Source organism: Pan paniscus, chromosome 11 (assembly GCF_029289425.2).
Source record: "Pan paniscus chromosome 11, NHGRI_mPanPan1-v2.0_pri, whole genome shotgun sequence".
NCBI classification, from domain to species: domain Eukaryota; kingdom Metazoa; phylum Chordata; class Mammalia; order Primates; family Hominidae; genus Pan; species Pan paniscus.
In genome coordinates, this window is record NC_073260.2 from 91,103,864 (window position 1) to 91,122,890 (window position 19,027).

The 19,027-nt window shown below is 42.7% G+C and overlaps 2 protein-coding genes across 2 annotated transcripts in view; one reads left to right on the forward strand and one right to left on the reverse strand.

Moving 5' to 3' along the window:
* Window positions 1-19,027, forward strand: part of NOL6 (nucleolar protein 6) — a 49,276-nt gene that overhangs the window by 13,539 nt on the left and 16,710 nt on the right. The gene's annotated exons all lie outside the window — the stretch shown is intronic.
* LOC100993131 (cell division control protein 42 homolog) lies at window positions 16,800-17,674 on the reverse strand. Its single transcript, XM_003804244.6, has one exon. It carries the CDS (start codon window positions 17,477-17,479, stop codon window positions 16,904-16,906), a length of 576 nt encoding a protein of 191 aa, XP_003804292.1. The 5' UTR covers window positions 17,480-17,674; the 3' UTR covers window positions 16,800-16,903.

Below are 19,027 nucleotides of genomic sequence, written 5' to 3' on the forward strand. Positions count from 1 at the left end.
GTTCTAGAACTATCTTCCAGAATCAAGACTTAAAACTTCATTTTTAAAAACATTGAAACATTTGAAAGTGCAAGCATTGAAAGTGAATTAAGTGTAAAAAGGAATTCATAGAAAATTAGCCTCTCCCTTCTTTTCCTTTTTTTTTTCTTTGCTGGGGGAGACAGGGTCTTACTCTGTTGCCTATGCTGGAGTGCAGTGGCACTATCATGGCTCACTGCAGTCTCAACTACCTGGGCTCAAGTGATCCTTCCACTTCAGCCTCCCAAAGTGCCAGGATTACAGGTGTGAGCCACTGCACCCAGCCTCCTTTACCTTTCTAAAAAAGATGCTTTAAGTGGTTTATTACATGCAGCTATTTTGGTGAATGATTAAGTACCATTTCAAAAGTGGAGGTCAGCTTGTCTCAGCTGAAACGGGTCATTACTAAGAGCTTTTCCTTTGGCTTTATAAAGGCCTCTCTGCGCATACTGCACACTTACTCAGGTTATGATGGCTGTCAGTAGATGTGAATACTAGTCTGTGCTGCTTTTCAGGTGAAACAAGGAACTTTTTATAGATGATGTGTACATAGTTACAGGAACATGAAGTGTGAATATACGGTGCCCTGTGGCCAAGTTTAGTGTGGTGGTGAACACAGTACTTTCCAGGCCCTCATTTTTCAGATGAGTTGAAAATTAAAGGAGCAAGATGCAGTTTTAATCTTTCAGATAATATTAACAGTTCTTTTCAGTAACTGTTGCTGTGTCATTGCCAGCTATTGGATTTCTGTCTCCTTTTGGTAAATATCCCAGCAGTGACACCTTAAAGTAACCAGAGTACTGTCACTTAATACTGTGTATGAGAAATTATTGGTGGTATATTACTTTATAAAAAACTAGCTGGGCACAGTGGCCCACGCTTGTAATCCTAACTACTCGGGAGGCTGAGGCGGGAGAATCACTTGAACCCGGGAGGCAGAGGTTGCAGTGAGCCAAGATCACATCACTGCACTCCAGCCTGGGTGACAGAGACTCTGTCTCAAAAAAAAAATCATAGTTTACTTTAGGGAATTCTAGAGATTCTTGTGAAATATTTGTTTTTATGTATGTGGAGTTTAAACATGTAAATTACACTGAAGATACTATACTCTGCCCTTATCCCGGTGACGTGGTTTTATATTTTTCTTATTATGAAAACAGTTGTTTATTACATTTCTTTGCTCCTAAAGAAAATAAAACTAAACACTCAAAACCACATACCCCACATACACATACCATCACGTGATGTCTGATTAAAAATGTTGGCAACTTTCCCTATGTTAGCACTTTGTTAGGGTATTTTAAGGTGCAAATTTTGAAGGTCTTTTTGCTAAAGGCAGATGGTATAAAGATTACTAGGAATTGCTAGTTTAAGTGAGTCATCTGATAAAAAGAAGTCAAAGAACCTAGGGGTGAATGGGCTTCTCTTTTTGTTAAGTCTGCCTTTTGATTTTTTAATTCTGTTTGCAAAAGTAATGATCCTTTTCATGGAAAAAAGTTAGAATATAACATTCTAACTCAATTCTTCATTTAAACTGTTTTATATAATGTTATGGTGCTTACTTTAATATTTGCGTTAAAAATTCTGATTTTAGCCAGTTAAAAATAGAGGTGAGAGCATTATTTGAATAAAGAAAACAAAAGGTAGGTATAAACGCTATGTGAGTGTGTGTTTAGGCGTAATGATAGACTCGGGACTAGCCTTGATTAGAGAGTAAAAGATGCTATTAGGATACTATTAATTTTTCATTTTAATAAGTGAACTTAGTCTAGCATTCAGAAGTTCTTAACAGTCTGCCTTCTGCTTCTTTTTCTTTTTTTTTTTTTCTGAGACGGAGTTTTGCTCTTGTTGCCCAGGCTGGAGTGCAGTGGTGCGATCTCGGCTCACTGCAACCTCCGCCTCCCAGGTCTCAGCCTCCTGAGTAGCTGGGATTAGAGGCATGTACCACCGTGCCCAGGTAATTTTGTATTTTTAGTAGAGACGGGGTTTCTCTATGATGGTCAGGCTGGTCTCGAACTCCTGACATCAGGTGATCCGCCCACCTCAGCCTCCCAAAGTGCTGGGATTACAGGTGTGAGCCACCACGCCCGACTCTGCTTCTTTTTTATCGTGTTTTTCACTGCTCTGATTTTTTTTCAAGTCAAGTCCTGAACTTGACGCAAATTGATCTTCTCCATACTCCCCTATGCAGTGTCCTTGCATACCCCAGTGCTCCAGTTAGGCCATTCCCTGTGCCTCTTGCAAATGCTTTTGCCCTCCAAAGCGCTTCAGAGTGTGTAAAGCCTTTCCTCTTCACAGTCAGGTGTGGTCTCTGCTGAGCTTTTAGCACATTTATTTATTTAGAACTTCAGTAACTTTCTTAAAGTATCTCACATACTTCCAAATGGTCGAAGATGTGTCTTTAATATTTTAAAAATCCAGCCAGGTGTGGTGGCTCATGCCTGTAATCCTAGCACTTTGGGAGGCCGAGGTGGGAGAATGGTTTGAGGCCAGGAGTTTCAGACCAGCATGGGCAACATAGTGACACCACGTCTCTACAAAAAATAAAAAAATAGCTGGGAGTGGTGGCACATGTCTATAGTCCCAGCTACTCAGGAAGCTGAGACTGGAGAATCATTTGAGCCCAGTTCAACGCTGCAGAGAGCTGTGATCCTTCCACTGCAATCCAGCCTGGGAGACAGAGCAAGCCCCTTTCTCTACAAATAAAATAAAAATCCCCACCATCTTGAGGACTATACCATCTTATACTGGGTGTTTAGTAATTATTTGTTGAATGAATGAATGCAAAAATGTTAGTATTAGTTGTATTATGTTTATACAATGAAATGTTTCTCCACTGTAAAACAGGTGAATGCACATGTAAACACAGTAATTATTTTAGAATCAGATTTCTTAATAGTGGCATTATTGACATTTTGGGGGATTGCCCTGTATACTATAGGATGTTTCGTAGCAACTGTGGTCTCTACTCACTAGATTTCATTACCACATCTGCCCTCAACTCCAGTTGTGACAACTCACAATGTCTCCAGATACTGCCATATATCTTTTTGGTGTTTCAGAGAAGCTGAATAAAAGTAGATCTCTCCATATTAACTAAAGGATAATGGTTAACATCTGTGTGGTACTTTGCGTATAAAGTGCTTTCACATATATCACTCATTCATTCATTTGTTAAGCATTTATTGAGCTCTGCTACGTGCTATACACCTTTACTGGACACCAGAGTATAATATACTGGTGAAGTACTCCTTGAACTTGAGGCATCATCAAAAATGTGACTTCCCATGAAAAGCCTTCTCCCACTTTGTTAAGTCACTCTGCCCTTCTTATTGTCTAATGCCGCACTCTGTCTCCTTTGCAATATTTTCTATTCTGCTCTCCTTAAGGGTAGGTGTCGTGTCAGTTTCTGCCACCTCTGTGAGGTCTTGAATGCAAGACCTAGTGTACTGCTAGGCCCAAAACAGGCACTCAATGAAACCAGTTGAGTCAGTGGAAGAATGGATGAAAGCAACATGCTTATCGGAAAGAGACAAGCCAAGATTCATTGCTACACAATATGATGGGTACCAAGGCAGAGGAGTGGGTTGCGGGCATTGTGTTAGTCCGTTTTGAGCTGCTATAACAGGATACCACAGACTGGGTAATTTATAAAGAACAGGAATTTGTTTCCTCACAGTCCTGGAAGTTAGGAAGTCCAAGATGAAGGCACTGGCAGGTTCATTTATCTGGTGAGGGTCTAGTCTCTCTGCTTCCAAGATGGCACCTTGATTGTTGCGTCCTTGAGGAGTGGGGGAAGAATGCTGTGTCCTCATATAACAGAAGGCAGAAGAACAAAAAGGGATGAACTCCCTCTTTCAAGCCCTTTTATAAGGGCACCTAATCCCATTCACAACATAGGAGCCCTCGTGGCCTAATCACGTTTTAAAGGCCCCACCTCTTAATAGTATCACATTAGCAACACTTAGTTTTAGACGAGGCACATTGAAACCATAGCAGGTATAAAAGACAAGCATTTAATCAGACTGTTTGTCAGTTGATAATTTTTCCTTCCCTCCAGGAGACATGTCTATGAGTGGCTGAGAGACCTGTTTAATTCTGGGGTATAGAATTAAGATGGCCACCTGCCTGCAAGTAGAGATAAGCTGCATTCTCCCAAATCAACTTTGTTCATAATAAAAGGAATGTTCTGGCCTCCATATGCCATACTCTTTATTGTCAATTTCTTAAATAGTTCACAACTTGGTTAGAGAAGAGGCAGGCTATCTATTGCCCCATCCTCTACCTTTTTTTCTTTTTTAAAAAAACTAAATACCTAATTGCTATATTGTTATTCTTTTGTCTGTTAGTGCTCTCTTTAACACGTATAAAAATAGACCAAACTGACATGATCATATTTTAGAAAAATACTATTTTCTTTTTTTTGAAAAGGAAACAGAAAAAAAAGATAGATGGCTTAAATTGTCTACTTATCATAACATAGAATTAGAAATCCCAGTCTTTGTGGCTGCCAAAAAAAAAAAAAAAAAAAAAAGAATGGCCAAAAGATGAAATCAAATAAAAGTCTTTCACGACTCTCTTCCTATGACTGTTAATATGAAGAAACTTAATAGTTCTGAAAATAAAGATGTAAATTGCTGCAGAATATAAAACAGGATAAAGTCACAATAGCCAAAATGTGGAAGCAACCCAAATGTTCATCTGTGGATGAATGGATAAACAACATGAGGTATATATGTACAATGGAATATGATTCAGCCTTAAAAAGAAGTGCAATTCTTACATATGCTACAACATAGATGAACCTTGAGGACGTTATACTAAGTGAAATAAGCAGGTCACGGAAGGACAAATATATGATTCCACTCATGTGAGGTACCTAGAATAGGCAAATTCATACAGACAGAAAGTAGTTTCCAGGGGCTGGGGGTAGGGAAGAATAGAGGGTTAGTGTTTAATTGGTATAGACTTTCTGTTTGGGATGATTCTTTTAAAAGTTCAGGGGATTGATAGTAGCGATGGCTACATAACAATGTGAATGTACTTCACACTACGGAGTTGCACAATTAAACATGGTTAAGATGGTACATTTTTGTGTCTTTTAGCATAAGAAAAAAAATTTAGGGCTGGGCAAGGTGGCTTACATCTGTAATCCCAACACATTGAGAGGCCAAGGCGGGAGGATCACTTGAGCCCAGGAGTTTGAGACCAGCCTGGGCAACATAGTGAGACCCCATCTCTAACAAAAAATAATAATAATAAAAAATTAGCCAGACCTGGTGGTGTGCACCTATAGTCCCACCTACTCAGGAGGCTGAGGCAGGAGGATCACTTGAGCCCATGAGTTCAAGGCTGCAGTGATCTGTGATCATGCCACTGCACTCCAGCCTGGACGACAGAGTGAGAACTTGCCTCGAAAAAAAAATTAGTATGATAAAGCGCAGACCATGTATATAATGAAGATACTTCAACTATTTGAAGGAGTGTTCTGTTCTCAAGCCAAATAGAGAACCACATACTATCCCAGAAAAAAAACACAGTTAGCAAAGGATCCAGGGAAGCTAGAAAGGCTGGTGTTTTGTGGCTGAGGTCAGTAGAGATGACTGCTCTGTTCATGGAATCCCATGGGTAGTTATCTTCATCTTCTTAGCCACCAGTGACAGGGTACTGCTTGACAGACTGACCCTGTGGTGTGAATATCACATACATTATCATTGAATTTTTGAAACACCTTATAAAGTAGACATTCTCATTTATAGGAATTTAATACCTTTCTGAAATTTGCTAAGTAAGTGGTGCAGCCAACACTTAAACCCTAGATCAGCAGACTCCAAAATTGAAGTACTTTCCTCAGTATATCCCAAGAATGGCTTTAGGAAGAATTATATGGATAATCTGGAGTAAAAGGAACAGGAATTTCTTCATTTAGGTCAGCGAGATGTGCTGACAAGATGACCACAAATGCAGGAATGTTGGAGTAGTGGTTAATATTTAGATGAGAAATCCTTAGAGTTTAAAGAGTGGAATAGCAATGCAAGTTTCTGGCGCTACTTCAGTAGGGCTATCTGGAACTGATTGAAGGGGAAAAAATTAAAGCCAGAAAGCTCAGTGGAGCAGATGTCATAGTGGCCACAGCGAAACAAAGATTTTCAAAATGAGATGCTAAGTGAGAAACAACAACTGAGGAGAGAAGTAATTTCTCCAGGGTCACAATGGGCATAAGGAGAATCGTTCTTTTTAGACTCTGGGTGAGCTCATAGTAATCCAAGCATTGGTGATGTAGGCCACTGAGTTCTGGCTTTGAGTACATCTCTAATCCTTAAACCTTCACTAAGAGGGAGGTGAAGGGAGTCAGGTGTGCCACATGTCTGGCCACTGAAAAATGCCTAGATGGGAAAGGAGTTTGAAATATTGTCCTAAAATGAAGTTTCTGAGTTAAATGGGCCAGATTTCACCATGTGTTCACTGTTATTATTGTGTAAAATGAAGAGATTTAAATGAGATTAAGATCTTTAATTAGCTTTCTGAGATATTGAAATTTAAGAACCTGGCCAGGCACAGTGGCTCACGCCTGTAATCTCAGCACTTTGGGAGGCTGAGGCAGGCGGGTCACCTGAGGTCAGGAGTTCAAGACCAGCCTGGCTAACATGGTGAAACTGTGTCTCTACCAAAAATACAAAAATTAGCCAGGTGTGGTGGCGCATGCCTGTAATCCTAGCTACTCGGAAGGCTGAGGCAGGAGAATCGCTTGAACCCTGGAGTCGGAGGTTGCAGTGAGCCAAGATTGTGCCACTGCACTCCAGCCTGGGTGATAGAGTGAGACTGTGTCTCAAAAAGAAAAAAAGAAAAAAAAAGAAAGAAAAGAAAACTAAGAACCCAGTGACCTCTGCCGCATACATTGCCTGACTTTGGTTAATGTGGTGACATACTGAGCCCCAAACTGGCATCTGTAATCTCTGATCACTTCTGCACCAAAGCTGTTAGCCTAACTTGGCAATGAAGGCCAAGCTAAGAAGAGTCAGGAATTATGAAGCACAAAGCATAGAATATCAAAACTAGAAAGAAAAATATCTGTTTTCCTAATGCTTTCATTTTATAGGTGTGGAAAATTGAGGACCAGGGAGAGTACCTTGCCAGCAATTTTGTAGTTATGGTTTTAGATAAGAGCTGCAGAGTGTTAGGGGAAATTCTGAATGGTGTTCAAGTCCTCCAGCCAGCAGCAGCAGAATGTGGTTTTTCATGTGCACTATGCAAGTAGTGCTTCAGATGGAGCTTATTCTTATTTTTAAGTTATTTTATTTTTTATTTGATTAATTCATTTATTTTTATATATTTTAACAGATTTAGTGACATAAAATTATATATGGTGTACAATTTGATGGTTGATACACACATGCATTGTGAAATGATCATCACAATCAAGCTAATTAACCTATTATCACCTCTTCACAGTTACTATTTTGTGCATGCATGCATATTTATTTTATTTCTGAAATAATTTTAGACTGACAGAAAAGTTGCAGAAATAGTACAGAGTTCACATATATCTACCACTTTGCTTCCCCGATGTTAAAAACTTATATAACTATAGTTCAATAATCAAAATGAGGAAATTAACTTTAATACAATACTATGAATTAAACTACAGCCCTTTGATTTTCACTGTCTCCTCCCCCACCCCCTACCATGCCTTTTTAATGTTCTAGGATATAATCTAAGATCCCACGTTGCATTCGTTTCTATGTCCCCTCAGTTTCCTCCAATCTGTGACAGTTGCTCCGTATTTCCTAGTCTTTCATGGACTCTTGATGAGTACTGGTCAGCTGTTTTGTAAAATGATCCTCAGTTTGGGTTTGTCCATGTTTTCCTCATGATTAGACTGAGGTGATGGGTTGGAGGGAAGAAGAACACAAGGTGAAATGCTCTTGTTATTTCCTATCGGGTACAGGATGCCAACGTGGCTTATTAGTGATACTGCGATCATTTGGTTAAGGTGGCATCTCCCAGGTTTCTTTATTGTAAAGTTTCTTTTCTCCCTTTGCAAATGATAAACATCTTAGAGATGCTTTGAGACTGTGATAGCATCCTGTTTCTTCTCAAACTTTTGGCTGCTGATTTTCGCATTCCTTGGTGGATCTTGTCAACGGTTACTAATGTGGTGTTCAAGTGGGGATTTTGTATTTTACTCATTCCTTCTACATTAATTGGAATTTTGTAAGGAAGAAGTGTCTTTTCTCATACATTTATTTATTGAATTATTTATGTATGTCCATATGGATTTATGGATATTTATTTTGTCCTACGGGATTGTGTTAGTTCTTGCCTTGCTATAAAGGAATACCTGACACTAGGTAATTCATAAGGAAAAGAGGGCCGGGTGTGGTGGCTCACTCCTGTAATCCCAGCAGTTTGGGAGGCCAACGCGGGCCAATCACTTGAGGTCAGGAGTTCAAGACCAGCCTGGCTGAATAGTACTTGGTTGTGTGAGTGTGTATGTGTGTGTATATATATACACACACACACACATATATAGTCACCCAGGCTGGAGTGCAGTGGTGCGATCTCGGCTCAGTGCAACCTCTGCCTCCCGGGTTCAAGTGATTCTTCTGCATCAACCTCCCGAGTAACTGGGATTACAAACGTGTGCCACCACACCCGGCTAATTTTTGTATTTTTAATAGAGACAGGATTTTACTATGTTGGCCAGGCTGGTCTTGAACTCCTGACCTCCAGTAATCCACCTGCCTCAGCCTCCCAAAGTGCTGGGATTACAGGCATGAGCTACTGCACCTGGTCAAGAAAGGCACTTTAGACAGTGGCCGAGTTGAGGATTTGGCCTGTGACTCGCTGCAGTTGCCACACTGTGGCCTTAGAACAGTCTTATCCAGTCCTGAAAACCCCAGTGCCTTGGAAACATCAGGACTGGTCAGAAGGACAGTAAGTCCTCAAGGCACCAGCCCCTGCTCCTCCCCCAAGATCGAGGGGTATTACAAACTCTCTGCAGGACCCATATCCTGGGTGTGGACACCCAGTCCTGCTAGGACCTGCTTTGAGAAGAGTTGATCCCAGCCATGAAACTACCTGATGCCTTCAGTGAAGCAAGCAGGAAAGGCCCAAGTGATCCTCCTGTATCAGCCTCATGAGTAGCCAGTAGCTGGGACCACAGGCGGCCACCACCACAGCTGCCTAATTTTTTTTGTAGAGACAGGTTTCATCATGTTGCTGTTCTGGAACTCCTGAACTCAAGTGATGTAACTGCCTCAGTCTACCAAAGTGCTGGGATTACAGGCATGAGCCTGTATATACTCTGTATATATATATATATATATATATATATATATATATATATATATACACACAATAAGGTATGAGTTTATAGATTCCTGTTCTCTGCAACTAGTGACTATGTTCCCAGGCTGGTCTTGAACTCTTGGGCTCAAGCGATCCTACTGCCTTGGCCTCCCCAAGTGCTGGGATTACAGGCATGAATCACCAGACTCAGTCTAATTTTTGTATTTTTTTGTAGAGATGGGGTTTTTCTATGTTGCCCAGGCTGGTCTCAAACTCCTGGGCTCAAGCAGTCCATCTGCATCAGCCTCCCAAAGTGCTAGGATTACAGGCATGAGCCATAATGCCTGACCCTTTGCCCACTTTTAAATGGAATTATTATCATGTTTTACTGTTGAGGTATTTGAGTTCCTTGTGTATTCTGGATGTTAATTCCTTGTTGGATGAACAGTTTGCAGATATTTTCTCCCATTCAACAGGTTGTCTCTTCACTGTGTTGTTTCCTCTGCTGTGCAGAAGCTTTGTAGTTTAATATAGTCCAATTTGTCTACTTTTGTTTTTGTTGCCTGTGCTTTTGAAGTCTTAGCCATAAAATCTTTTCCTAGACCAGTGTCCTGAAGTGCTTCCCCCTATGTTTTCTTCTAGTAGTTTTATGGTTTCAGGCCTTATGGTTAAGTCTTTAATCCATCTCGAGTTGATTTTTGCATATAGTGAAAGGTAGGAGGTTAGTTGCGTTCTTTTGCATATGGATATCCACTTTTCCCAGCACTATTTATTGAAGAGAATGTCCTTTCCCCAGTGAATGTCCTTGACACCTTTGTTGAAAATCAATTGGCTGCAAATGTATGGATCTATTTCTGAGTTTTCTATTCTGTTTCATTTTATACCTGTTTTTATACCAATACCATGATGTGTTGGTCACTAGAGCCTTGTAATATATGTTGGAGTCAGATAGTATAATGTCTCCAGCTTTCTTTCTGCTTAGGATTGCTTTGGCTATTTGAACTCTTGTTCCATATGAATTTTAGGATTATTTTTTCTACTTCTGTGAAAAATGACATTGGTATTTTGATAGAGATTTTATTAAATCTGTAGATTGCTTTGGGTTGTATGGTCATTTTAACAGTATTAATATTTTCTGATCCATGAGCATGGATTTGATTTCCATTTCTTTATGTCCTCTTCAACTTCTTTCATCAGCGTTTTGTAGTTTTCCTTGTAGAGGTTTTTCACCTACTTGAAACCCCGTCTCTATTAAAAATACAAAAATTAGCCGGGCACGGTGGCTCACGCCTATAATCCCAGCACTTTGGGAGGCTGAGGCGGGCAGATCACGAGGTCAGGAGATCGAGATCATCCTGGCTAACACAGTGAAACCCTGTCTCCACTAAAAAAATACAAAAAATTAGCTGGGCGTGGTGGTGGGCGCCTGTGGTCCCAGCTACTCCGCAGGCTGAGGCAGGAGAATGGCATGAACCCGGGAGGCGGAGCTTGCAGTGAGCCAAGATCGTACCACTGCACTCCAGCCTGGGCAACAGAGCGAGACTCCGTCTCAAAAAAAAAAAAAAAAAAAATCCAAAAATACAAAAATTAGCTGGGCGTCATGGCGGGCACCTGTAGTCCAGCTACTCAGGAGACTGAGGCACGAGAATCGCTTGAACCCGGGAGGTGGAGGTCGCATTGCACTGAGATCCTAACACTGCACTCCAGCCTGGGCAACAGAATGAGACTGTCTCAAAAAAAAAAAAAAAGTTTGATCCCTGTAAAAGTCATTGTTTATAAGGTCAGAATTAACCTTCCTAAAGCAAATATTGTTCCCTCCTGTTTATCTTGCCAAGATTTCCATATCTTTTCTTTTTGAAAGAAAGATAACCAGTTTAAGAAGTGCCACAGGCTGGGCGCCGTGGCTCACACCTGTAATCCCAGCACTTTGGGAAGCTGAGGCAGGAGGATCACAAAGTCAGGAGATCGAGAGCAACCTGACCAACATGATGAAACCCCGTCTCTACCAAAAATACAAAAATTATCTGGGCATAGTGGTGCGTGCCTGCAGTCCCAGCTACTCGGGAGGCTGAGGCAGGAGAATCACTTGAATCAGAGTCAGAGGTGGAGTTACAGGTTGCAATAAGCCAAGATCACGCCACTGAACTCCAGCCTGGCAACAGAGTGAGACTCCGTCTCAAAAAAAAAAAAAAAAAGTGCCACCAGGTGCGGTGGCTCACGCCTGTAATCTCAGCACTTTGGGAGGCTGAGGTGGGCAGATCACCTGAGGGCGGAAGTTCGAGACCAGCCTGGCTAACATGGTGAAACCCTGTCTCTACTAAAAAAAAAAAAATACAAAAATGAGCCCAGCGTGGTGGCTCATGCCTGTAGTCCCAGCTACTCGGGAGGCTGAGGCAGAAGAATCGCTTGAACCCGGGAGTCGGACGTTGCAGTGAGCCAAGGTCGTGCCACTGCACTCCAGCCTGGGTGACAGAGTGAGACTCTGTCTCAAAAAAACAAAACAAAACAAAACAAAACAAAACAAAACAAAAAAACAGTCTGAGTCTGAGCAACATAGTGAGACTCTAAAAAAAAAAAAAATTCTTCCCGCCTTAGCCTCCTGAGTATCTGGGATTACAGGCGCACACTACTGCCCCCAACATGACAAATGTTTTGAGGGTTTTTTGAACTTTTTATTTATTTATTTGGTCTTGCTGTGTTGCCCAGGCTAGTCTTGAACTCTTTGAGCTCCTGCTTCCACCTCCCAAACAGCTGGAATTACAGGTGTGAGCCACCATGTCCAGCCAACAAGTGAGTTTTTAAAGTAAAAAAGAAGATGCAGTTTCCAAGTTGTTTACCAAAAGTTTACACTAAAATAACAAACTATAGATTGGCTATACCTACATTTTTTTTTTTTTTTTTGAGATGGGAGTCTTGTTCTCTTGCCCAGGCTAGAGTACAGTGGTGCAATCTTGGCTCACTGCAACCTCCACCTCCTGGGTTCAAGCGATTCTCCTGCCTCAGTCTCCCGAGTAGCTGGGATTACAGGCACATGCCACCATGCCTGCCTAATTTTTTTATTTTTGTTTATTTATTTATTTATTTTTGAGACAGAGTCTCGCTGTTGCCCAGGCTGGAGTGCAGTGGCATGATCTCGGCTCACTGCAAGCTCCGCCTCCCAGGTTCACGCCATTCTCCTGTCTCAGCCTCCCGAGTAGCTGGGACCACAGGCATCCACCACCACGCCTGGCTAATTTTTTGTATTTTTAGTAGAGACAGGGTTTCACCGTGTTAGCCAGGATGGTCTCGATCTCCTGACCTCGTGATCCGCCTGCCTCGGCCTCCCAAATTGCTGGGATTACAGGTGTGAGCCACCACGCCCAGCCCCAGCTAATTTTTTTTTTTTTTTTGTATTTTTAGTAGAGATGGGGTTTTACCATGTTGGCCAGGGTGGTCTTGAACTCCACAGCTCAAGTGATCCACCCACCTTGGCCTCCCAAAGTGCTAGGATTACAGGCGTGAGCCATTGAGCCTGGCCTATACCCTTGTGTTTTGTATCACAAGTTCCAGGAACATGAAGATAATGGGTGAGGCAGCTAGTCAGGATCAAAATGCTTTTATTTGTATTTATTTATTCATTTATTTCTGAGACAGGTCTCACTGTTTCCCTTAAGTGTAGTGGTGCGATCTTGGCTCACTGAAGCCTCAACTTCCTGGGCTTTCGCAATCCTCCCACCTCAGCACCCCTAGTAGCTAGGACCAATAATTAGCTGGGCTTGTGCAACACCAAGCCCAGCTAATTATTTATTTATTTTTTATTTTTTATTTTATTTTTGTGTGTGTGTCAGAGTTTTGCTCTTCTTGCCCAGGCTGGAGCAACCTCCACCTCCTGGGTTTAAGTGATTCTCCTGCCTCAGCCTCCCGAGTAGCTGGGATTACAGGCATGCACCACCACGCCCAGCTAATTTTGAATTTTTAGAAGAGATGGGGTTTCTCCATGTTGGTCAGGCTGGTCTTGGACTCCCGACCTCAGGTGATCCACCTGCCTCGGCCTCCCAAAGTGCTGGGATTACAGGCATGAGCCACCGTGCCCGGCCTATTTATTTTTTTGTAGAGACAAGGTCTCACTATGTTACCCAGGCTGGTCTTTAACTCCTGACCTCAAGCCATCCTCCTGCCTTAGCCTCCCAAAGTGGGGAGATTACAGACATGAACCACTATACCTGGCCAAATGCCTTTAAATCATCGGTCCCCGCTGGGCGTGGTGGCTCACGCTGTAATCCCAGCACTTTGGGAGGCCGAGGTGGGTGGATCACGAGGTCAGGAGATCGAGACCATCCTGGCTAACACGGTGAAACCCCATCTCTACTAAAAATACAAAAAATTAGCCGGGCGTGGTGGCGGGTGCCTGTAGTCCCATCCACTCAGGAGGCTGAGGCAAGAAAGAATGGCGTGAACCCAGGAGGTGGAGCTTGCAGTGAGCGGAGATCCCGCCACTGCACTCCAGCCTGGGTGACAGAGCAAGACTGTCTCAAAAAAAAAAAAAAAAAAAAAAATCAGCGGTCCCCAACCTTTTTGGCACCAGGTTTCGTGGAAGACAATTTTTTTACAGGGTTGGGGGGAATAGGATGAAACTGTTTCACTTCAGATCATCAGGTATTAGTTAGATTCTCATAAGGAGTGTGCAACATAGATCCTTCACGTGCGCAGTTCACAATAGGATTTGTGCTCCTATGAGAATCTAATGCCCTGCTGATCTCACAGGAGGCAGAGCTCAGGCAGTAATATGCCCCTGCCGCTCACCTCCTACTGTGTGGCTGGTTCCTAACAGGTCATGGACTGTACCACGACCATACCGGTCTGTGGCCCAGGGGATGGAGACCCCTGCTTTAACAATAGCCTTTGGGCCAGGTGAGGTGGCTCATGCCTGAAGTCCCCACACTTTGGGAGGTGGAGGCAGGATGATGATTTGAGCACAGGAGTTTGAGACCAGCCTGGGCAAGATGGCAAGACCCCATCTTTTAAAAAAAAAAAATTTTTTTTTTTTTTGAGACGGAGTCTCACTCTTGTCCCCCTGGCTGGAGTGCAGTGGCGCGGTTTCAGCTCACTGCAGCCTCCGTCTCTTGACAGTTCACAGGTTCAAGCGATTTCTCCTGCCTCAGCCTCCCAAGTAGCTGGGATTACAGGCGCCTGCCACCACGACCAGTTAATTTTTGTATTTTTAGTAGAGATGGGGTTTCACCATGTTGGCCAGGCTGGTCTCAAACTCCTGACCTCAGGTGATCCACCCACCTTGGCCTCTCAAAGTGCTGGGACTGCACTTTGGCCACTGCACCCGGCCAAAAAAAATTATTTTTTTAATTAGCTGGGTGTGGTGGCATGTACCTGTGGTCCCAGCTACTCGGGAGGCTGAGGCAGAAGGATTGCTTAAGCCTAGGAAGTCAAGGCTGCAGGTAACTGTGTTTGCACCAGTGCATTCCAGCCTGGGCTATAGAGGGAGACCCTGTCTCAAATAAACAAAATAGCACAAAACAAAAATACATAAAATGACTTTGGACATGTGTGTGAGGGGTGCATAACTGAAGTCCTGTCCTCACCTCCTTGGGCCTGATGAATGTTGCATACCTCACATAGCTCAGACTGCTCTGAACTGTTTTCCTTTTCTCACAGTAATCTTTCTAATGTGCCCACGGCAATCTGTGCATATCATAGCACCACCCATGCTGCACTGCATTTATGTGTCTATTTCCTCTCAGCCTCTGAAGTGCCGTTGAGAATGAGCCATTCATTCATTCATTCATTCATTCAAAAAATTTATTGAGTGCCTCCTATGTGACAGGCCCTGTGCTAATATCAGGGATACAGTAGTAAATGAGACAGAAATAAGTGGTCCTTGCCCTTGTGGAGCTTACCTTCTGTCTCTGAGACAGAAACAGATAAAAACAAGTAGTTAGTAGATAATATTGTTACAAGTTTTGGTGAGTACCAGTGAAAGTGACTAAAAAGGTGCCTAATATTGAAAATGTTAGGGCAGGATACAATTTTATTTTAATTATATATTTATTTATTTTTGAGGCAGGTCTGCTCTGTCACCCAGGCTAGAGTACAGTGGTGCAGTCATGGCTCAATGCAGCCTCAACCTCCTGGGCTCAAGCAATCCCACCTCCCACCTCAGCCTCCCGAGTAGCTGGGACTACAGGTTATGTGCCACCACACCCAGCTAATTTTTTTTTTTTTTTGAGACGGAGTTTCACTCTGTCACCCAGGCTGGAGTGCAGTGGCACGATCTCAGCTCACTGCAAACTCCACCCTCCAGTTTCAAATGATTCTTTCCTCAGCCTCCTGAGTAGCTGGGACTACAGGTGCCTGCCACCGCGCTGGCTAATTTTTTGTATTTTTTTTTTTTTTACTCTTTCCATGATTTTTATTAAACTAGAGAGCCTCAGGGGCTGCTCTAGGGTTCCTCATATGCAAAACAGAAATAAGGGGATTCCCCTGACTGGTCCCCATGTTGTTAAGTGTTCTCCCCACCCCCACCCTACCCCCAGCTTCTTAATGAAGCAGGCCTCCATCCTCCTAACTTGAGAGGATGTGAATCATTCCACAGATGTCTGTCTTCTAGCACCACCCCTCGTATTTCCTCTACATAACAGGTCTTCAGCTGCATTCTAGGAACACCATATACTACTGAGCTGCAAATCTATGCTAAGCATATAAGACAATGACTGAAAGGGAAAAAAAATTTTTTAATTACAAACTCAATTCATTTGGTGCATTTCAAAGGTGCAATACTTTTCTTCATTTATCAGTGAAAGAAGTTAGAAATTAACTTCCCAAAAAAATCAGCAAATGGCAAACAAATGTCCTTGAAAGTCACAGTCACATATAGTGCGTCCTAGAAAAGAGGAGGGGCAAGACGGGCTCCACCCACTTTCATGAGTTTCATCAAATACTGGATCTACTCAAGGGTGGAGAGAAAAGGCAACTTTCAAAAAGGAGTATGTTATTAAATGAGGCATTTACTATACTCCTTCCTAAGAGCACCAGATGGGGAACATGTTTTCTAAACTAGATCTAGGAAGTGGAATGTGGAATCAATCCGTCCTCCTCCCCTTAAGGGCTAACCACTGGTTAATGAATTAAAAAAACAAGACTAAAAAACAAACCCCACACACACTCCCCCCCAAAAAAAGAGGAGGGAAAAAAACAAAACAAAACACTAAGATGTCCCAGATTACTCTCCAGAGTGGAACCAGGGAGCAGCTTCAACAATTCCAATTAGTCTGTTACAGAGTCATCCACAAGCATGCCTTGCTTTTAAACAAAACAAAAAAAAAACACACACATAAAAAAATTTTTTTTTTGAAACAACAAAAAAAAACTAGTACTAATCACTTTTCTGACAATACAATTACTCAAAATTAACTAGTACTGGGAGGGGGAAGAGGGGGGGCATACCTATGGGCCTTGTCTCACACGAGTGCATGTGGGTAGGTGCAGGGCATTTGTCATTATTGCAAAAACGAATTTTAATTTTTAATCTTTAGTTTGATTTAAACATTGCTTTTAGTATGATGCCGACACCAGCTGTGCAGAAAGGGCTCTGGAGAGATGTTCATAGCAGCACACACCTGCGGCTCTTCTTCGGTTCTGGAGGCTCCAGGGCAGCCAATATTGCTTCGTCAAATACATTCTTTAGGCCTTTCTGTGTAAGTGCAGAACACTCCACATACTTGACAGCCTTCAGGTCACGGGCCAGCTTTTCAGCAGTCTCTGGAGTGATAGGCTTCTGTTTGTTCTTGGCAAGTTTCTCAATAGTAGAGGGGTCATCTCTGAGATCAATTTGAGTCCCAACAAGCAAGAAAGGAGTCTTTGGACAGTGGTGAGTTATCTCAGGCACCCACTTTTCTTTCACATTTTCAAATGAAGATGGAGAGACCACTGAAAAACAGACTAGAAATACATCTGTTTGTGGATAACTCAGCGGTCGTAATCTGTCATAATCCTCTTGCCCTGCAGTATCAAAAAGTCCAAGAGTATATGGTTCTCCACCAATCATAACTGTGACTGCATAGTTGTCAAAAACAGTCGGTACATATTCCGATGGAAATTTGTTTGTTGTGTAGGATATCAGGAGACATGTTTTACCAACAGCACCATCGCCCACAACAACACACTTAATTGTCTGCATTGCTGAAATAGTTTTGTATCCACTTTAAATATTTCAAATCTGATGTTGACCTCAGCTTCTCCACCCAATTTTTTGTATTTTTAATAGAGATGGAGTTTCACCATCTTGGCCAGGCTGGTCTTGAACTCCTGACCTCGTGATCCACCCACCTCGGCCTCCCAAAGTGCTGGGATTACAGGCGTGAGCCACCATGCCTGGCCCACACCCAGCTAATTTTTGGTTTTTGGTTTTTGTTTTTTTGAGACAGAGTCTCACTCTGTTGCTGAGGCTGAAGTGCAGTGGCACAATCTCAGCTCACTGCAACCTCCGCCTCCCAAGTTCAAGCAAGTCTCCTGCCTCAGCCTCCCGAGTAGCTGGGATTACAGGCGCGTGCCACCAGGCCCGGTTAATGTTTGTATTTTTTTTAGTAGAGACGGAGTTTCGCCATGTTGGCCAGGCTGGTCTCAAAACCATGACCTCAGATGATCCACCAGCCTTGGCCTCCCAAAGTGCTGGGATTACAGGTGTGAGCCACCATGCCCGGCCTTAATTTTTATATATATATTTTTTGAGACAGTCTCACTTTGTTGCCCAGCCTAGAGTACAGTGGCACAATCTCGGCTCACTGCAACCTCTGCTGCCTGGGTTCAAGCGATTGTCTTGCCTCAGCCTCCTGAGTAGCTGGGATTACACCTGCCACTGTGCCTGGCTAATTTTTGTATTTTTAGTAGAGATGGGTTTCACCATCTTGGTCAGGCTGGTCTTGAACTCCTGACCTGGTGATCCACCCGCCTCGGCCTTCCAAAGTGCTGGGATTACAGGCGTGAGCCACCACACCCGGCCTAATTTTTGTATTTTTTTTATAGAGATGGAGTTTCACTATGTTGTCCAGGCTGGTTTTGAACTCCTGGACTCCCACCTCGGCCTTCCAAAGTTCTGAGATTACAATGTGTCAATTCTTGACCATTCTTGACCACGGGGCTTGATCATTAAGTATGGAATGAATAGTCAATTCATTTCACAGCTTTTTGGTCTTTCTTAGACTTCAATGATGCTGCTTCTTCCCCTCTGTCAATTCAGATTCAAACCATGCTTCAACACTTAGCACAAGCTCCATTCCTCCAGTAAACCTTATCAATCAAAACATTCTGAGCAAAGAGAGCAGCAAGGTCAAAGGCCCAGGAAATAAATCAAATTAGAGTAAGAAAACTCCCAAGTAGTTCAATGCAACTGGGGCATAAAATTTGAGGGAGACAATGGTTAAAGGAAAGATGGAAAGGATTGACTATGGTCACAATCATTCAGTAAACATTTATTAAGTACCTACAATGTGCTAGGTATTGGGCATGTACACATGGTCCTCATTTTCACATATTCACAGTCAAGGGCAAAAAGAGACAACTGGGCTGGGCAAGTGGCTCATGCTTATAATCCCAGTGCTTTGGGAGGCTGATGAGGGAGGATTGTTTGAGGTTCTGAGGTCAAGACCACTACCAAATATTTAAAAATTAGCTGGGCATGGTGGCATATACCTGTAGTCCTAGCTACTTGGGAGGATCACTTGAGCCC